Here is a 21,172-nt window from a genome sequence, read left to right on the forward strand (position 1 = left end):
ATATTGAAATATTCGTTTATGAGCTCTAATATTCAAATACAGTATTATTGAGAAAACTATCTGTTTTATTTTGTTTTCAACATTATTACAATTAGTAGGTAATTACAACTTTTGTTATTTTTGTTGTTATTTATCTACTTCATATTTATTCCTATTAATTACAATTCATGTTATATCAAAATAAATAAGACTTTTGCTTTTAAAGAAGTTTATTTTCTATAGGAGGCGCCATCTAAAATCTTTTCTAGGGCACCGCCAGAGGCTTGGCCGGTCATGCGCAGAGGAAAATGAACGCGCCTGCATTTCAAAGTTGTACGGACAGCATTGATCCAGCAGGCGTCACTGTCTATCCGTCCTTGAGGACAATCTCTGAAAAAAGATGGGTTTAGGTCAAATTAGTTTATTTCGAAATGTGAATGATTATATCGGATTAAATTATTGTTTGATTACGTATACAATTTTGGGTGAGATTTGTTTGTATTCAAATTGATATAATTAATGTAACAATTGCATTACATTTTGCTCATTTTAAAATGATCAGTAATTTTAATGTTCACAGTTTCAAGTAAACCGTATATTCTGTAGACAAAAAAGTCCAATATAGTGTATTACAACAATACAGTTTCTATGATCTTGCCTTTAAAATTGAAATGTCAAAAAATCTAAATTTGGGTGTATAATAAGTTATCCTTTCTTTAGCCTCTTCACATTACTTACTAATATCCTATCAAATTCTATCAAATTTCATGTTTTTCCACATGTGATCAAATGTTTTATTTGTGAAAATCCTGTGGTGTTTCTGTAAGGTAAACACAAAAACATGCATGTGAGATCTTTCTGATTTTTGTTTGGAGGAACTTCTTTGTATTTTCTGTAAAACGTAGGTATTTTACCTATGTAGGTATACAAACAATTTCTAATAATGTCCCTTTGAAATAAACTGTTATGCAACTTGTTGGCACTTATGCAAATATTTTTCTAAACAAAACAACTGGTTGGGGTAATCCGGCATGGTGATAAAAACCTTTAAATAAATGTGAACTTAAAAATAGCACAGATATTAGAATGATAGGTAGATCTTTTTTATATAATAATATATGCCCAATATTTTCACCTTCGATAAAACAAGCACCCCAAAATGTTTTGTGTGCGTGCGCGTTTATTGCGGGCTTTTATGTTGACACGTCGGGATGTTTCGTCATGTGACGCAAGTTACAGGAACATTGGGGGAAATCCTGAACGCACATTAGTTTATTCATCGAGCATTATATTAATAGAGAAGAAAAATACAATTGTTATACCTGATTTTTGTAATTACAGTTGGGAGGCTTTATTATTCCTCTAAACTGATCCACGCCTGTCGCATACGATTGGTTTCCATCGTAATGTAAAACTCCAGTAGATGTGAAAAATGTAACGTTACTGCTTATCACTTTGTATTTGCAAAAATATATGATATTTTTATTTGCATTCAATAAGCTGTTTATTATGCATACAGTTGTTGTGTTTACTCGTAAACAAAACCAAATCTGAGGTTTCGACCTCAAGTTTCACTGGAAAGTCCTGGATATACCAGAGTTGATGCCAATAACAACATCGATGATAACATGTCAGCTTGCTATAATGGGATGTCATGGATTGATGCTTAATTGATAGATTGTGGGTCCCACGGAACCTCAAATGCGATCTGTATGTGAATGTAACGTTATACCTTTGTCTTAATCATCTTGATTCACAGAATTCCCGAACATCCCCGTGTTGTAAAATGAAAGTAGACCCCCTCCCCCACTACTATATAAGTCTGCTCGTAGATAGAAACCTCACAAAGTCAAACATGTTGCGTCTTATGATAATTGTCATCTTGCTCAGAAGCGGTCGGTAATAGGCCTAAACTATTTCTAATTGATGTTACTGTCGACTTGTTTTGGCTCAAACTGGATGGAGAGACGGGGGAGAATTTAACGACATTGCTTTTTCTTTCCCAGTTTGTCTTTCAGATATAATATTAAATGGAGAAACGCAAGTTTTGTTCGGTCACAACGCCTCGTTCTCCTGCGCGCTCTCGAACCCGTCCGGAGTCAAGCAGGTGTCCTGGGAGCGAGTGCGCGCCGGTGATGATGCTGACACTCTGGCCACGTTCAGCGAGCGATACAAGGATTACGTGCACCAAGAATACGTCGGGAAAGTCACTATCACGGCGTCATTCAATTCTTCGTCTATCGTGATCAAAAACGTAACATTTGAGGACGAGGCCTGCTACGTGTGTTCCTTCAAAGTGTATCCATCGGGACCCAAACGGAAAACATTTTGCCTCACTGTTAAAGGTAGGCTGAACAACTCATGGACTGAGGGAGACGGTCAAAAAGCTAAATAAATATATTTACATTTACTACTCAATTAGTCATAGTGGTATAAAGTGAATGCTATACTTCTGTATTTACTCCCATTCATCTATTTACAATAGTTAACGCTATTTATTTATGAAAAGTGTACAAAGCCAGGGTTCTCAAGTTTTATCAAAAGCTTGGAGTGAGATCACATGCGGTTAGGGGAGGAGCCCTAATGGAGCCCTATTAATAAGACTATTAATCTATAATTAAAAATAAAATGAAGATATACATCTTCATTCCTTTCCATATCCTTTAAAATTTCCCTTAGTTTTCAGATAATGTTTTGACTGCATCAATATGTCCACGATGGCGTGAGAAATACGTGAGCGTGTGAACCGGTTAAATTGCGTGTGTCTCACGGCCCATGCGTGAGACTTGAGAACCCTGTACAAAGCCTTTACAACATCTACATCACACTGGCTTTTCTGATCAACAAATCATAAATCAGCAAAAACAGACAGGGTAACATATTAAAACACCCATTATTTTGGCCAAGATTAATAAACAAACGGTATACTAATAAACAGTTTGACAGCTTGCCACACTCTGAAAATAATGAAAAAATACACTTGTCCTGAGAACACAGTTGAACCTTTCTATTTAAATCTATTTTTATTATTTATTTATGCCAGTTTGATTTTATTGCACTTGTTTATCAGTTACAAAATGTGATTAGATTACAATTCTAACAACACGTTAGTTTAGCGTGAAATACACAAATCAGTATTATTAAACTAGTTGTCTCAACAGTTCAGCCCTGCGATAAATATAATATTCATGTGACAACTTGCCCCAATCTTCGCTAGAATGGTGCCCTAACATGTACAGTATACTGTATGTCGTGTGATAAGCGATAGCAGAACATGGAGATCTTTTTTTAAAATCCATTCATCATAAATGATGACATGCTGACCAAAGATGCTCTAGTTGCAGCTGGCACTTTCATTTCATGTTGCTTGAACCACATACGATACCGTCGTTTTAATTTCCAGAAATGAAAGAGGGAATCTGTCAGCACTTGTTGGAACGGCTGGCATGCAAAGCTTTATCTTACGTAATTTTATTAAAGTTGAAAAATGTATACACTGTTAATTGTTTTGATGTCACAAACTTTAGTGACTCTTTAATACAGAATAATATCTGAAGATGGTTTAAAAAAAGATTACCTGTGTGTCTTCAAATGCAATTTCAAGTGCAATTCAAGGCATACAAACAATGATAATCTGTTTACATTTAGATTACATTCACAATGTATATAACATGAATTTAGTGCAATGGTGTGTGTGTGTGTGTAAAGGCTGGCTTCTTAAAAGATTGAATAATTATGTTATATGCTGTTCTCGTTTTTCAGGTATATCCGAAATGACAGCGTCGGTAAATTCATCCAGTTTGGATTCAGATGTTACAGTCTCATGTTCAGCCACCGGTAAACCCACACCGATACTCCAGTGGAAATCCACAGAGAAAGACCATACATTCTCTGCGTCGAACATTTTAACAAAGCTCAACAGTGATGGGTCAAACACCACTACAAGTGTTCTGAAACTTCCACTGTCACAGTTTCATGGGAAACATGTGGAATGTGTGGCGACGAGTGACGGCGTTGAGGAAAAGACCCAGATCTCTTTGCTTGATAAAGATCCAAATAAAAATGAAGGTAAACATTTAACATATACATGGACATTTTACTTTAAGCTGTTTCGACCTGATCAGATATTTAAATAACTGTTTGTTTTACAGAGAAGAGTGCAACATTAAGAAATTATACCATTACTATTTCACTCCTGCTTATCGTCAGTATTCTTGTAATCGCCATCTACCTATTAAAGGGTAAGCAACAATGATGACATTTTACATTCAAAACCACATTTCTGTAATACTAAATAGTATTTATTGTTTATTTTTCCAGATAAAGCGGAGTTTAAACCATTTGCCTGTGCAGCATGATCTACAACATTTCAGACTGCACAGCTGTCCCTTTAAAATGTGCCAATCTTTGAGCTCTTCCATTTGTCTATGAAAAAGTCACTTGATGTTTACATCTCTGAATAAGCTATATGGAACTTTAAAACTGTTAAATATATTCATAGTCCATGCCCACTGTATTGTATTCTGTATTTATTCTAACTGTATATCCTGCACTTGCTAACTGCACTTCTGGTTAGACCTAAACTACATTTCGTTACACTGTACTTGTATATGTGTAATGACAATAAAGTTGAATCTAATCTAATCTTTAATATTGTGTTATAGACCGTAAATATATGTTTATACATATGTTTGATAATAACTACAATATTTCAGTAAACTACTAATGTAAGGTATACTGTAATATAATGGTACAATACATTTGACAAGTTTATATGCTGCTTCACTTTCTGTTCCAAATCACTCGGTTTGTACTGGCCACCTGTGATCCTCAAGGCTTGATTTAAAAAGGAAATTTCACATGTTAACATTTTTATTGCCCTAATTGTTTTATCCATTGAGAATTTTTTTAAGTTCCTTTGAGTGATGTGAACTGAAAAGGGAAGTTGTTTCAGAAGTGATGTTACATTTTGATACATTTAGATGTTTCATGTTACATGGAATATTTAAAGAATTTGTAAAGTAACCTCAAGTGATGAATCATTTACAGTAAAACTACGAATATGTACTAAACCGACAGTTGAGTAATGTTTACTGCTTTTCTTATTACTCTTGTGATATTTATTGCTGTGAATTTTAATATTGTCTTTTAACTACAGCATTGTCTTATGTATTAGCAATTGATGTTTGTTTATAATAAAGTTAAAATGTGAACATGAACCTTATTATTTTTTCATTTACTAGTCTGTTCAAATGTTTTTTTTTTCTGGGCTAATCTCTTCTAGCCAGAGAGCATTCTCAGGTCCAATAATAAACAGCGACTATTGATCACCCGTTTTTGTGTCAAATACAGAAACCGAAAGTGTTCCCAAAAGAAAGACGCCAAATGCACCAGTATTCTGTGAGATGATGAAGTGCATGCTATTAGTATCGTCTATTTTGTGTAACGCATATTGGTCAAATATAAATGTAAAGTAGTTATTTATGGGATGGTTTCCCAGACAGGGCTTAAACTTTGTCCCAAACTAATACAATTTTTTAAATGTCTTGATAAAAAAATGTGCACTTGCATATCTTAAAATATATCAGTGCAATTGTTTTGTCCCAAGATGCACAAAGTAATGTTTGTTTGTAAAGTAGGTTTTTAAAAACACCTTAAATATCCAAATTTAGCAAAGGCCTAGTCCTGGTTTAGGCTAATCCGTGTCCGGGAAAATGCCCCAAGTGCTTTTGCAACACAGAAAATTGCTTTTTGGGAAACAGACTCATATAATTGGTTGGTCTTCTAAAAATCATAAATGTTCAAATTATGCTTTTGAACTTAAAAATTCATCACACTCAAAAACAACTAAAGTCGGCATTTAATAGTTCACGTTAAATGGTCTCCATTGACCTTCCATGGAAGAAAGATTACTACGGTCAAGTCAATGGGGACCATTTTATGGATGAAATACCGGGGAGTCTATGAATAGGTAGAATCTATGAATCGTGACGCTTGAGGGTCCTAACATCCATCCACACCAGGGGCGGAGCTAAGGGGTGACCAGGGCCACCATGGAAATAATCACGGCCACCCACCCCACTGGAACCCCGATTGTAATTGCGATCTATTATAAATAATAATAATAGTTTCTTAGATTTTGATCAAAATAACCTCGATCAATCATGGCAAAACGATTATGTTCGGACTGGGAAACTATCGAATCAACCAAATGAAAAGAATTCTGGAGAGAAAAGTGCAAGCTGGCATACAGAAGCCCACTAGTGTTGTAGATTTGAACGTACTTATTGAGCCATTTCAAGAGGTATTTCACAAACTCTTTAGATTGTGCAAAATTGCTGTTCCCATTCCTGTTAGTAGAGCTGGATGTGAACGCAGCTTCTCTACTCTCAAACTAGTGAAGAGTTACCTGCGCTCAACCATGAATGATGAGAGACTGAGCAATCTAGGTGTCTTAAGTGTGGAGTCCAGGAGAGCCAAGTCTCTGAACTTTGATGAATTTGTAAATGTCATGAATCAGACCTCTGTGACTCTCTCTGATTGCCATCGGAGGGCACCCTCTCCTGAGTATTGACTTTCCCGGACTACATTTCCCATGTACCCCGCATAGAGACTAATCACCTGCACAGGTGTTCTCCATGATCTGCTCTACTTAAGCAGCATTTACACTCTTACTCATTGCGAAGTCTTGTTTTGTCCCGGCAAACATTTCTGAGCGTTAACCTTGATATTATGTGACCCGTCTTTGTGTATTATCTAGGATTGTTTGACTACTGTTGATTCTCTTAAAAAGTATTTTAAGGTTGGAAAAGAGTGCCATGTATGTTTGCAAAATTATGTTTTTTGTTCCTGCCCAAATGGCCCCTGCCCGGCCACCCAGAATTCCTTGCTCCGCCACTGATCCACACATCACCCACAGGTACACATGCGTTTGTGACATTATTACATTGAAATATTGAAACTTTTCCCTGGGTTTATATTTTCGTAAGCAAAATTTGAATAACCTCATTTACAGTATTGCCAATAAACTTTTATATTACCCACATGCTGTAGATTAACCAAATAATATATTTGCATATATTACACCAGAAATGTAATTTGGAGGAGAAATACTAATTTCGTCTTTTGCTTGTTTCACTAGTTCTCTTCCCAAAATCTGGGTAATATTTCTGTTCCTGGACGTCAGTAATGATTCAGGTAAAAGTTTTGAGTCGTTTTACCTTGAAGTGATGCGAATGGTTGTTTCAATCTATGATCGGGAGCACACTCAACCATTGGGTTCATTCATTGTTCAAAATGTCTAACATAAGTGTATTAACCAACTCTTCAAATGATAGATTTATTGAAACCATCGGGTATGTCCATATTTGACACAACCATTAGATAAAACAATCCAACAAAAGTTTGCCAACCTGTTGCTTTATGACGGGGATTTTGTAAAGGTAAACATTCAGTGACACCACAGCAATTACATAAAAATAAATAGTTAAAAAATACCCTAGAGAGAGAGATAACGTGACGTGGGAAAACACATCCCGTAAGTTAGAGGAAACCACCCGCCTTATCGGAAATGTGTTTCTTTCACTTTTGGTTAAAGTATATATACATCATTTGACCAACGATGGCAAACATTCGAAATGCTGCAGCACCTCTTGATCCTTTTAAGCTTCGTAAGTGGAGGTAAGAAAACATTTTTAATTTACTTATAATAATAACAATGCAGGCGACAGCAGTTTATAGCCCAAGGCAGATTTCTGTCCGGGAAGACATTGATGCGCTGTAACATCACCCAATAACTTGCTTTTTTATTTCACAGCTTATCCTTCGGTTATTATTGCACGAGGACAGACATCTGTAGAGTTCGGTTCGGATGCCTCACTTTCCTGCGCGCTCTCGAACCCGTCCGGAGTCAAGCAGGTGTCCTGGGAGCGAGTGCGCGCCGGTGATGATGCTGACACTCTGGCCACGTTCAGCGAGCGATACAAGGATTACGTGCACCAAGAATACGTCGGGAAAGTCACTATCACGGCGTCATTCAATTCTTCGTCTATCGTGATCAAAAACGTAACTTTTGAGGACGAGGCCTGCTACATTTGTTCCTTCAAATTGTATCCATTAGGACCTAAACGGGAAACATTGTGCCTCACTGTTAAAGGTAAGCTAAGTCGCACACTTCGATTTCTTACGAAAAATGTAGTGTGATTACCAAAGTTCCTCGTATATAGCCTACTATATATAAAGTAACCTATAGTGAAGAGGACATACACTTCTGTAACGTCACGTTTTATGTTCATGAGCTGATGTGGTTCTTATGACCCTCCTGCTCTGAACCTTAATGTCACACATTTAACAAGATTTAAGTGCAATTATTTATCGTATCAATTTGAACGATCTCTTTCATACATTTTAGTGTGATCTGGTTTCATCCCAGTGGCATTAAAAGTGTTTTTTTCTGATAAAGTTGCTCTTGATGACCTTTAAATTGAACAAATTCATATGAAATGCCACCTTGTAAAAAGTAGTCAATTCCCATGATAATGGTGGGGTCTGTTTTAGCACCTTAACGTTAAAACACTTGTATGTCGATTTTTCAGGTATATCGAAAATTAGTGCATCAGTCAACCCTGCATCCGGTTCTGCTTCCGACGTTACAGTCTCATGTTTAGCCACGGGTAAACCCACACCGACACTCCAGTGGAAATCCACAGAGACAGACCGAAACATCAATCTCTCTGGCGCAACTAATGTACTGATCAACAGTGACGGTTCAAACACTACCACAAGTTTCCTCAAACTACCAGTATCAAAGCTTCATGGGGAAAATGTTATATGTGTGGCGAGGAGTGACGATGTGGAGAGAAGCTACCAGATCTCCTTGTCTGGAAGAAATGATGAAGGTAAATATTTAGCATGACTCGGTTGTGATATTGGAAGGTGCCTGAACAGGATCCTTCTTTAGATGTCTAATATACTTTTTCTCACATCCATTTTATTTTTTCTTTCAGTGACCAAGAACACATCAAGGAGCTATATCACTACAGTTTTGGTCCTCATTTTCATGCTTATTATAATTTTTGTAATCTGTCTTTACAAGAGACTACAAGGTAAGCAGAAAACATTAACATTTCACTTGTAGTTAACAGTTTAATATAGTTAATAAAAGTGAAATGTTTGCAAATAACAGCAAATCTTTTTTTTCTAGGAACCACTTTAAGGAAGAAATCTCGTTCTCTGGATTCACTTCAGAAACCAGTTGTAATAGAATGTTGCTAAGAATGTTAACTCATAAACTACCTCAAAATGTGCATTTGAAGTTAAGTTACTTGAAGTTAATAACTGTATTATTTTATCATTTTGTTTTCTTAAAGTATTTAATTTTGACATGATTTATTTATTTGAAGTCACATTTTTATGTGCTTTTTACACAATTTTAATGTGTTTGGATCATGACTGAAAAACATGCTCACATTGCACTTGCACTTTAAGATCCTTTAGTTTTATATGTCTCTTTCCTTTAAACTTTTATTATTTATTTATTGTTAACAATGCTACTTCACTTTTATAAAACACACACAATCTATCCATTTGTGTTGCTGTCTTTCCCCAATCCCTGATGCCATGTCTCTCATACTGTTGAGCAATGAATGTGATTGTTTTGTTTCTGAATATAAATTATTTGCCTGTAACTTATTTGGAACATGTTTAATTATTGATACATTACATATACAATCAGCATGGTACATTCGTTTAAATTCATTTGAAGTTATTGTCGTGCTACCATTGATGTACATGTTTTCAGGGATGTAGGCAAAGTATTGATGGCTCAATATAAGAAACGTACTTTGCTTATGGTTCCTGGAAAATATAGATTTGTAAAGCTTATTTGAATGTTATGCTCTTTAAAATACGTTAAAAAAGGACACACGTTTACAAACAGAAAAGGCTTTGAAATACATGAAATAATGTGCGAAAGGGAAAGACGTGGTTTAATGACATTGTGACATGTTTTCTCCAGGAAATTCATACATCCGGTCAGATCAGTGATTAATTCTATTAATATCTGTATCATGTGTAGTCTAAATGCAAGAAGAATGCATGACATTGTGTCAAGCCTAATGACTAATAGGTCGTATTTTGTATTTCGTCGGAGTATGTCATTTAAAAAAAATAAGAACTACAATGAGAAAAAGGTCAAAACAAATGACATTGTGACGCATTTTTTCTCCAGGAAATTCTTACATCCGTTTAGATAAGTGACTAATACTAGAAATATCTCTACTGTAAGAAGAATGCACGACGTGTCGAGCCTAATGACTAACAGGAATATTTTTATTGTTGGAATGTGTCATAGATAAATAAAGATTTACAGTAACAAGAAGAAACATGTCAAAACAAAAGAAATACTGAGATATAAGAGTACAGTATAAACTGACACAAAACGAAACTAAATTTGTCACCGTTTAGGACAGAAAAACCCTCGATGGGGAAATCATGAACAAAAACAAGACAAAGATGTCAATGAAAACTTCCCACAAGGGGGACAAAACAACAAAAGGAACCATTTAACGAACAACGGTCACATGTTTCACAGCACACTCATCTCTTAAAGAGGCACTACACTATTAGGCTACTGAACCTCAAACGTTTCTCCATAAGTGTTACTTATTTACTTACATTTGTAGCTCTTGTTTAAGGTAAACATTTGATTAAACATGTAAATAAGAAAAACTTTTACAAATGACAGAAGTCCACAGAAAACACAACACATCCCACTTAAATTCCTGATCTTATGATCCAGGGAACTTACCAAAATCACTCAAAGGACCCTCTTAGTGACACCCTTTTTCACTTTTAAAAGTCACCCTAAGTTTTGCACAATGTCCATGTGTAAGTGTCTGATGAAGGCACGATCAATGGATGAGCAGCTTAGTCCAATGTCCAAGTCAATCGCATCCCTTAGCCAGGTGTGGTGTACTGCCCAGGTATGCGAGGTATGGGATGTGCGTGCTCTTACTTCATGTATGTGCAATGTGATAGCATGGTGGCAGCGCTAGGCTTGCACCAACCAGCCAACCAGGATAAGGGCAGTGACAGGGTGACAGGGGTTTGGGCCAGGGGGCTCAGGAAGAGGCGGGTGTTTTTGGTTCCTGGGTGGATGAGTTTCGTCCTCCACCAGGAGAAGGACCACCAGTCTTCTCACGTCTCTTCTGATAACTATCATAGGTAATGAAGAACTCCTCTTCTTCCGGCCACCCACCAGGGAAACAGGAAGGTCAGCACATGTTGGGATGTCATAAACTGTCAGAATCCAGCCCAGACGAAACTGATCTCTCGAAGCATTTGGGTCAGCAATCCAGACGAGATCACCGACATTAACGTTCCTTTCTGTCCGGTGCCATTTATGTCGAATGAACAGATTTGGGCCAGCTCCCTCCAATTTGCCCAGAACTGTTCCACTCCGATTTGGCTGAGTGTTTTCCAACATTTTAAATTAAACTGCCGGAATGACATTTTGCTGTCTGTTGGTATTTGTTGGATTGGTGATTTAAGATTAGATTAGATTAGATTCAACTTTATTGTCATTACACATATACAAGTACAGTGTAACGAAATGTAGTTTAGGTCTAACCAGAAGTGCAGTTAGCAAGTGCAGGATATACAGTTAGAATAAATACAGAATACAATAGTGAGAATATAATACAGTGGGCATGGATTATAAAAATATTTTGCAGTAGGAATGTTCTATGAAGATATGGCAGTAGGTATATACTATGAGCAATATATACAGATGACTACGTATATACTATGAACATTAATGTACAGGTGGATATGAACAGATAATAATTTAGACTAAAAAAGTGCAAGTGACTTAAATTATTGACATTGGCTATTAAAGTTGCAGTGCAATAGGTGAGTTAATGCAGTTGTTAAAGTTGCAGTTATTAAAGTTACGGTGCAGTATATGAGTTAATGCAGTTATTAAAGTTACGGTGCAGTATATGAGTTAATGCAGTTATTAAAGTTACGGTGCAGTATATGAGTTAATGCAGTTAATAGGTTGCAGTCCAGAAGATGAGTTAATGCAGTTAATAAGGTAATTTTTTTACCTAAGGTAATTTAAACTCTTAAAGTAACCAGTTCCTCATTTAGGTTTTACAGTATGTCACACAAATTTCAAGACTGGTATTGCAATGTTTCAAGTAAAGGCCTAACAGTTCTCTCTTTATTATTATTATTATTATAACATTTTAAATAATATTTAGTTTCTTATCTACCTAATGCTGTCAGGAGCTTGCTTAAAATAACAATGCACTTGTACTTCCTTTGCACGTACAAACGAAATCAGATTATATGAAACCAATATAATTAAATCAATATTTTATAGGTTTGCAGGTAAACATAGGCGAGTGTCTTTATGTGGGTGTATGTCGTTGGTGGGGGCCCGGTCGGGCTCAAAAAACATGCTTTACTACAAAAGGGGGCCCAGCTAAAAAAGTCGGGGAACTGTTGTACAGGATGTGCAACAATTGTTGAGGTGCAACTATGCCATTAAAGCCCATGCATACATAAGAAACAGCTTTTTAAATATACGATCACTGTATTCACCTCTATGTGTAAAGGGTTAGATCATTTTAGTGTATATGAAAGTAACACATTCACCAGAAAACGGTCCGATGGAAAATAATGCCCTTCAAGCTGTAACCACAACTCTTGTGCAATGTCTGCACCGATGTGCTTTTTTTGCTGTATGAGATATTTGAAACACCTTTTTAGAATCAAAACATCACCAGTGCAAACTTGCAAAGAGTATTTAGCATTCCGGAAAGACTATGGTGGCCACCTCTCAAAGTTTTCAAGGTATTTAGTCTTTTCTCAGCAGGTTACTAATCTGTGACCAAAATATTGCATCTGTGTGGTATCTGCAAAGGTCAAAGGAAGTCTTGTTTTTGAGGAGGAGCTTTGGACCAATCTTATGCAGCCATGTTCAGCCATTATCTCAAGCTGTCAGAGCGCTGCAGGTGTAAAATGCATTTGTGTTACCCTAACTCTATGTTTTTATTGTTTGCAATTTTTTTCGATTTGCTGTCTTCTACAGTAGGGGGTAAGTTTAATTTGTAGAAATGATGTATGCTTTGTTTTTTTGACTAAATATTTTAGCGTATGAAAAGAATATATTTTATTAAACAGTAAATTAACCCACTACAGATCTATAACAGTCTGACGTAGTTTTTAAAGAAACTTGACTTTGACTTCTTAACTGTTTATACCAAATATTTTCTCCGAGCAGTGGCTGTGAAATATTCACGTGAACCATACACTAAGACTGAAGGAGATTCTTTGATGCTCACTTGCACGGTGCAGTTTGAGAAAAAGGAATGCAAAGATATTCAGAGTAAATGGTGTTTGCTCTTGGAAGACACCTGTAACCCCCTTATAGATCCTCACAGGAACCTAATCCACGTAAATGAGACAGAAGAAAGAGAATATCGATTAAGAAGAATTTTCATCAAGTTAAAATCCTTAAGAGTTCAAGACAGCGGCTACTACCAGTGCAATGCAAAATGTGAGAGTGGAACTGAAGCCAAAGGACATCTTGTGCATCTCAATGTGACAGGTCTGTGTTAATTTTTCTTGTTTCTTAGTTGAAGGTTTCATGCTTTTATATGCCATTACGTGAATAAAGTCTTATTATTGGCTGTTCCTCTATGCAAAGGTCGCAATGTCTCGAAATGGAGTGGCCGGCACAAGGTGGACCCAGCTTTGTTTACACTTAGTGTCATCTTACTTTTGTGGAGTTAATGAAGTGCATTTTAAAATGTTTTTATAATTTTCTTTACATTATTTTAATGATTTGTAACCTTAGACAAAATCTTCGATCACACAGTATATATCCTTAAATTGCTGTACTACAGCAAGTTTCATATAGTAAGGTATTCATTTCAAAATATAATTGTAATATTAGCTGTTCAAGAAATAGGATTTTTTGTGCTGCAATATAAATGGAACATGCAGTGTTCACTCGTGGCAGAAAAGGACACCATGTCAAAAGAGAGAACTGCGTCTACTGGCAAAATGTGGTAAACCATTTTGTTAATGCAACAATGACACTTTAGCACTGATCTAAAGTCGCCACAATTCATTTCATTAAAGGAGGAGTAAATTATGTAATCTGCCGTTGAAGACTGAAATCACTCAAACACACTTGTGAATATTTGCTAGATGTCTGTTATGGGTGTTATGTTAAAAGAAACTATGTTTGCACATAGTCCTGGTTGAGTTAATTGGAGAAAAAAATATATTCATACATATTTATATGTATATTCATTATTTATAGGCTACTTTTTCAGATGCAACTGTAAAAAGGATATAGGCCTACTGTTTTAAAATGATGCAGAATGCATAATTGAAAAGTTATCATAAGGTCTTCATTTGGGCATGTTTGACATGTGTTTGTTGTAATGTTATGTTGTAATGTTATGTGGGGTTGCAGAATTTTTTGTCTGTCTGAGGATATGTAATAATTAGAAAATAAAAGTCATTTTGTATAGTTGAAACCACTTGGGGCAAAGAATAAAACGGCTGACATGTTACGCGTCACTGTGGAGAATTCTTCCTTTCTTTCAGCTGTGAGATATGTATGAGGTATAAAATTAATAAACCCCGCATCAACCACATTTGTGGTCAATAATAAAGCAAGTCTTGGCTGACAGGTCAGGGGAGTGTTTAACATCAAATTTGAATAGGTCTTGTATTTATACTGAACAATCTATTAGGATTTTCATACTTGACGAAATCACCAAGAGGACCATTTTCAAAATGCTTGTATACTCGCGTGAGATCGAAATAGAATTTACAAATGTAATGAATAAAGTCACGTGACGCACCAAAACTCACCGTAGTTGCTGTGCAATTTCGAATACACCGACACCAAAGGTGTCTCATCATAATACTTGACTATCGTTATGTTCACATCCAAGAACTCGCTGTCCGGTCACAAAATGAGCCATTACTCTTGGAAACGGTTATTTTTCTCATAATATTTAAAGCATTAATAAATTTGCCACCTTAACGGCAACATTTACTTTTAATTTTAGTCAGACTCGTCTTCTCTATTTTGCTTTCTTTTATTTTACCTTTCATTATGGACTCAAGGTCTAGGTAATTTTGAGGTATTTCATATTGACACTTCTAGAGGCTAAAAAGAGTTTCCCTAAAATCTTCTCTACTCTCATTTTCTGTGAATCCAGCATTTATATTTGTTGAATTTGGATCAAGCATATCACTGGTGGGTTGGAAATAAACAAAGGTTTGTGCCCATCCTCTTTACAGTTGCTTAGTGTTGGTTCCCCATTTTTAGGCAAGATAAATCATACTTGATGTTTAGGCATTTACAAAATTAGCCTAAATAGTATAGTATCTACTATAGTATAGTATATCAATTACTTTTGTATTATACACTTTTTACCATACTGGGTTGCAACTTTTTGAAAAACTGTTTTGTAGAAACTGTGTTTACTGGATCTACTACTGTTGTACAAGATCATGTATACATGTGGCACGGTGGCACAGCATGTTGTGCATGTCTGTACCAAAAAGTACAGACCTAAAATAGTTTTGTCTTTCACACTATTACAGTAACAGGAACCATGCACACTTACTGTCAGGTGTGGTGAATGCAGAACCTGCAGGCACAGACAGCAACATTTTGACATTTATTTAAATCAAAAGCCGCAATGGTGTAAACAAGGCAACATAAATACAAAACATGAAACAAAAACTTTCCACAAGGGGGCAAATCATAAGGCAAGAACTAGGTAAACAGAAACAATGACACGGGTAGAAACAAGAACGAACCAGCGCAGGACAGCAAACAGTGCATTAAATATAGGAAGTGGTAATTGACAAACTTTTATTTGGCGAACATCAACTTAACTAGAGCTCATGAAACGAGTGGATGAGCTTACATTTATCTTCAGATTGGACCGAGTGTCCGAATTTACTCACTCGTTTTCACGCGCTCCTTAAAGGGGACATATTCAGTGCTCGCCTCGAATTGAAGGGGGGCTGGGGGGATCCCCCCAATGCATATTAAGATATATATATTTTTTTTAAATAACAATGGTAATGGATATGGTAAATTTCTTGAATTCATTATTGACAATAATTGATATAAAAATCTTTGGGGTTAGTTGTCATGTCTCTTTAAATTTTAAACGCCCGGCCACGACTCCAAGCGCAGGACATCGTTGACATGAACTTCAGCTCTAAAATGGAGAATAATAAACCTGCAGTCGGGAAGAGGAAGCTTCTACTTTTATGAGGGGTAATTTTCTCTATTTATATTTTTCTACTTTATTTATCAACCCCATGTCGAGGGTTTTGTATTCCTTGTGTATGACATATCGCTTATTGCTCCCCGAACTCTTTGTAAGTTGGATAAAAGCGTCTGCTAAATGACTAAATGTAAATATTATTATTAGGTCTGTTTCTGGGGTGCTAGAGATCCCGATGAAGATGAGTGACAGCTTTTTAGTCATTATAAAGGAAGTGCGGTTTCTGTGCTATAGGCCTATATAATCCATTCAGAATGTGATAAAACGTGTTTTTCAGGCTGCTAAAACCAATGGCCGCATACAGGCAGCAAAGTTGCGGGAATTACATCGTTAGTTAGACATTAGTTCCAGAATAAAGCAGACTTTGGGACTGAAATGGTGAATAGTCTGCTGACCGACAGACTCACTCATAACAGTCCCATGCCGCCACCTACTGGACGTAACTATGTAAACTGCGCTGAAATCATTGAAAAATCCCCACATCACTAACACACAGACTGGACTGACAGCCCGTCTATTCACACTTTATATTTCTGATATCTAATAATCTAGTTTCTTGCATTTAAAAAAGTCTTTCGGAACAAACATTATTATCACGAATTGTCAATCATTCAGTTGTTTTTAAGGGAAAATAGTTCCCACACTACTAATGTTTTTAATAAATAAATAGTCTTTGGTTATGCATGTTATGATAAAAAATATTGTGTATTTTTTATAAATTGTGTATTGCGAGACTAACTCCCACCGCCACCAAAATAAATTCTTATAGGGGCACACAGCCTTTAAACACAGCCTTTCTCTGTGGCTGGTATCGATTCATGGGACAACAGATTGGAAACGTTTACGTTTTTTCTGTATCGATACGTATCGAAATATGGATGTTTTTGACAATACAAAGTCAGCCACAAAATGGAAAAAGGTAGTTTTACATTTGTGACCCTGGTAAAGTAGTTTTTCTGTGATTCACCGATTTCTATATAAATTAATTCTTTATAGCCTAATGCAAAGAATGTTCTGTAAAAATATAACCTTGGTTTCTTAAATATTGACATTGACTGAGTGTGTGAGGCCATGTCAAATATTTAAATCATAGTGGAATGAAAGCTTGAAATCAAACTTTGATGTTTATGATCTCAGAAATAGATTTTCACAGGCAGGGTCACTTTTGTTTGCATTAAGAGCAGAGGCCACTTTAAGAAACTGGTTAGTATTACCAAAATGGCACCAGAGCATTTTCACTGGAGGATATAGACAACATAAAGGGTTGCAAACGTTTTTCTTTCTGTTACCCTTTGCCATCCTCTTTCTTTTTCTATGTAATTAGATGTCAATGTGATAAACCAATCTCATTCATGCTAGACCCTCACTTTGCATGCATCCAAATTACACCCGTGTTTAATTTATTAGTTACAGAGCAATCTGATGTGGTTAAAATGCATCGCTTTGTCAAATAATCCCCCGGAGAGCGTGTCCATTGTTAATGTGGCTCATGATCAGTGGTGTGCCTGCTAGTAGTCGTATTATTCAAGTGGGACAATCAGAACTTGACTTAAAGGGATAGTTCACCCAAAAATAAACAATCTGTCTTAATTTATTCACCCTGAGATTTTTCCAAACCTATGTATATATTTGTTCTGCTTAACACAAAGGAAGATATTTGAAAAAATGTCAGTAACCAAACAGATTTCATCTGTCATTCACAATAAATACTATGGGAGGGAATGGGATATGAGATCTGTTTGGGTACTGACATTCTTTCAAATATCTTTCGTGTTTAGCAGAACATAGAAATTTAGATCGGTTTGGAACAATCTGAGGGGGATTAAAGGATGACAGAATTTTCATTTTTGGATGAACTATCCCTTTAATACTTTTTGCCTCAGTTTTGTAAAACCTAGATCCTTTGTAAAGTGATTTGATTTAAAAATGTGCTTGTGTTCTATTAAATATATGCTATGAACATGATCAGATGTACTCCATGTTTTCAATTAAACAACATTAATGATACTGAAATGCCTTAAGATCATTGTAAGGCATGCAGTAGGTGCACTCAAGTGTAAGGATGGCCTATTACTTTGTGGTGGGGAAGCAAATGTATTATTTATTCCTGAATACAAAAAAAGAGCAGAAACTAGGCAGATGCAACTGTGCATTAATAGATAATTACACATAAAGCCTGACTTGTCCGCAATAACCATTGTGCTTGCTCATGAGGTGCTTTCATTTCAATAATAAAAATGCATGAAACTTGAAAGCATTCCTGACTGTGCTGTATTGCAAACACATTTTTCGATTCAGCCACTGGAAACCGTTTCACAAAATTAAGGCAAACGGAAAGATTCCTCTTCAGATAAAATATAAATTGTTGACACAAACTACAGTATTGTGGAAAGAAAATACCTAAGAACACAAATGTCTCAAGCACTGTCCAAAGACAATATGCATTTGAGTGCTGGTAATGTTGCAATGATACTGCTTGCAATAACGGTGAAGTCACTGCAAAGGAAAATAACATTCGTTTTCAAGATAATTTTTGGAAGACAGCGTTGCTTGGTTGTCTAAAATATATATTTTTTAGCATTCATCCATCCTAACTTCTTTTTATTAGAACCTCCATAAATTCAACTTGACGCATTGCAACTGGTTAGAAGAGTGTTTCCAAAGTCTGTCCTGAAAGCCCCTGGCCCTTCTCATTTCGGATGTCATCCTATTAAAAATGATTGAAGATTAGTAGGGTCTCCATGACCTAAAATGGTAATGTTTAGATAAGGGAGACATCAGAAAGTCCGAGGGTTTAGGGGGGCCTACGGCCAGGTTTGAGAAACCTGAGGATATAACACAGGTTTCTCAAATGCACAAAGACACACGGACGAGCACCCAAATGCAGTTTATTTAAAAGGGGAAAGACAAAATGCGAAAAGACAGTCCAAACACAGCAAACAAATCCACAAGACAAAGGCAAAGAGAGCGATCCACAAGACATCAAGGCAAGACAAATTCCAGACATTGAGACCGCTAGGAGTTGCAGTATGGCACGAATACAAGACTTTGCAATGAGTGACTAGGACAACTGGGTATAGTTAGATAAACAACAGTTCACAGGACACATGTAAATGCAATGTCAGTTAATGAGTCCGGTCAATATTTAATATGGTGTGATATGGCAGTCCATGTGCTAAGGGGAGCCTCTAGAGGATTTGAGAGGGCACTGCAGCTGGTGACTGACACCAGGCTTAATGTGGCAAGTTAAATTGTGGTATTTTAGAGCTAAAACAAGATGAGGGTTAGTAATACAATTTTTGTGTAAACAAGGATATTCCTTCAGTGGAAACAAGGCTGGTCACTAAATAAAAAAACTGATCATCCTGTTTTTTCAATAGGATCTTTAGGATAAATAGGATAAATTATCTTTATCATTTTTAATTACACATTTTCTTTGCATTTTCCTATTGCTTCATCAATATGTGCTTATTTGTGTCCAGTAATAGGCGCTTGGCACACACTCTAGACGTTTTTTTAAGAGTTAAATTACAAAAAGCAAAACCACTTATCGCGTCCTACATTAGCGTCAACCAATAGAATAAAACTTTCTATACGATTCGCGTTGTGATGTCACGACCACTCGCCCGCGATCGAGCGCCGCGGCAGCATCAGTGAGATCAGTCTGACACCATGACAACCGCAGCGCGCGAACGCTGGAATCTGCGCAGCTCTCGCGAAGCTAAATATGAAGACAAGATGCCGCCGTACGCGCGCAAGACGCACTTCTTCTCTTAAAATACTCTTCCCGGCGCTCGTTCCGCACTTTTGAAGGAAGACAACCGAGATTTGCAAAACCACCTGTATCTGACGCAAGGATCCGTGTCAGTTAAATACCCCCGATGGGCAATTCGTAAAAAATATGAGCTGTAGGAACGCCGATGTCGTCCCTTTATTAAAATAAGGGCTCGGTGGTTGCGCGCTTCGGAGTGATGAAATGCGCATTGGAGTAAGGGATGCTCTTCGTGGGGTTTACGCGTGGAGAACCCACTGGGGTGTGTGTGCCGTGTGCGTAAATGTACGTTTAAGTGTATGTGAGAGATTGCGAAAGAAAACGAGGCTTCGTTTGCTTTCCACGAACCCTGCGCTTCATTTCGCGGTGGAAATATGAGGGTCTCCAGAGGACGCGGCTGATAAATAGTATCTCATACTCCCCTGTCACATAAGAAGACAATACCAGCAGCAGGGAGAAACCTCCTCAGAGACCCCCTGTTTGATACGAGGGGCGATTCAATATCAATACGGTGAAGCGCATAAGGTAAGCGACGCGTTATCGGGTTTCGTTCCGTTCGCATTGAAGTTACGGAGCGTTATTTATCGAGGGTAATTCGATGCAGCGCAAAAGTGAAAGCGCTTCTGCGCCTTGGCACCTGCAGATGCAGGTGCACACGCGAATAGGAATCAACATATCATTTGATGTGTACAGTAACGAATAAATAGGGATTTTATGAGGTTTGACTGACAGTTGCCAACTTGCATATTCTGAATATGTGGCGTCCAATAGCATGCATTCATTTATCTACACAGGATATATAGCCTACGCATGTACATAACTAATACACTTGTATGGATATAATTATGGTTATAGTTAAACATTATGGTTATAATTGTGTAGCCTATAATATTTAGCGTTTCATCATTATCCTAATGGACTGCATAGATGCTCATTACTGCAGTGTTGGTTTCAGTTCAACTTCCCAGATTGTAACGGTTATGTAAACAAGGATCATTCTTTTTCGCAGGCATTAATGTGACATGCTAAGCAGGCGCTGGTGGCTAAAGAATAATGACTGTATTGATATCGCTCATTGTTGCGTACT

The 21,172-nt window shown here is 36.8% G+C and overlaps 3 protein-coding genes and 1 long non-coding RNA gene across 6 annotated transcripts in view; all 4 read left to right on the top strand.

The window, feature by feature from the left end:
• Positions 1-1,834: 1,834 nt before the first annotated feature.
• Positions 1,835-5,196, top strand: LOC306897750 (OX-2 membrane glycoprotein-like; the record flags this gene model as incomplete). Its single annotated transcript, XM_079462741.1, has 5 exons — positions 1,835-1,874; positions 1,986-2,324; positions 3,742-4,047; positions 4,131-4,220; positions 4,300-5,196. 5 exons carry the CDS (start codon positions 1,835-1,837, stop codon positions 4,335-4,337), a joined length of 813 nt encoding a protein of 270 aa, XP_079318867.1. The 3' UTR covers positions 4,338-5,196.
• A 1,463-nt stretch (positions 5,197-6,659) lies between these two features.
• On the top strand, positions 6,660-10,172 carry LOC306898056 (OX-2 membrane glycoprotein-like). 3 transcript variants are annotated; one of them, XM_079463285.1, is made up of 7 exons: positions 6,660-6,898; positions 7,121-7,176; positions 7,577-7,659; positions 7,796-8,134; positions 8,574-8,876; positions 8,985-9,083; positions 9,182-9,739. In XM_079463285.1, exons 3-7 carry the CDS (start codon positions 7,617-7,619, stop codon positions 9,250-9,252), a joined length of 855 nt encoding a protein of 284 aa, XP_079319411.1. In that variant the 5' UTR covers positions 6,660-6,898; positions 7,121-7,176; positions 7,577-7,616; the 3' UTR covers positions 9,253-9,739. The 3 variants fall into 3 exon arrangements, with proteins under 3 accessions (XP_079319411.1, XP_079319410.1, XP_079319412.1); XM_079463284.1 differs by lacking the exon at positions 7,577-7,659 and having other exon boundaries at positions 9,182-9,905; XM_079463286.1 differs by lacking the exons at positions 6,660-6,898; positions 7,121-7,176 and having other exon boundaries at positions 7,557-7,659; positions 9,182-10,172.
• A 2,798-nt stretch (positions 10,173-12,970) lies between these two features.
• On the top strand, positions 12,971-14,576 carry LOC306897086. Its single transcript, XR_013786979.1, has 3 exons — positions 12,971-13,081; positions 13,268-13,594; positions 13,694-14,576. It is a non-coding gene; the product is annotated as an uncharacterized lncRNA (long non-coding RNA).
• Positions 14,577-20,131: 5,555 nt separating this feature from the next.
• The window catches only part of trpc5a (transient receptor potential cation channel, subfamily C, member 5a), a 43,936-nt gene continuing 42,895 nt past the window's right edge, over positions 20,132-21,172 (top strand). Inside the window, 1 exon segment of the mRNA XM_079463173.1 lies at positions 20,132-20,610. The gene's annotated coding sequence lies outside the window, so the exon portion shown is untranslated.

Source organism: Barbatula barbatula, assembly GCF_947034865.1.
Source record: "Barbatula barbatula genome assembly, chromosome: 8".
Classification (NCBI taxonomy): domain Eukaryota; kingdom Metazoa; phylum Chordata; class Actinopteri; order Cypriniformes; family Nemacheilidae; genus Barbatula; species Barbatula barbatula.

Excerpts from the sequence above, each read along its gene's own strand:
- LOC306898056 (XM_079463284.1), top strand. The coding sequence starts at position 6,798 with ATGTATGTTTGCAAAATTATGTTTTTTGTTCCTGCCCAAATGGCCCCT. Across the intron at positions 8,135-8,573 it reads ATTGTGCCTCACTGTTAAAG|GTATATCGAAAATTAGTGCA; the intron begins GTAAGCTAAGTC and ends TCGATTTTTCAG. Across the intron at positions 9,084-9,181 it reads TCTTTACAAGAGACTACAAG|GAACCACTTTAAGGAAGAAA; the intron begins GTAAGCAGAAAA and ends TTTTTTTTCTAG.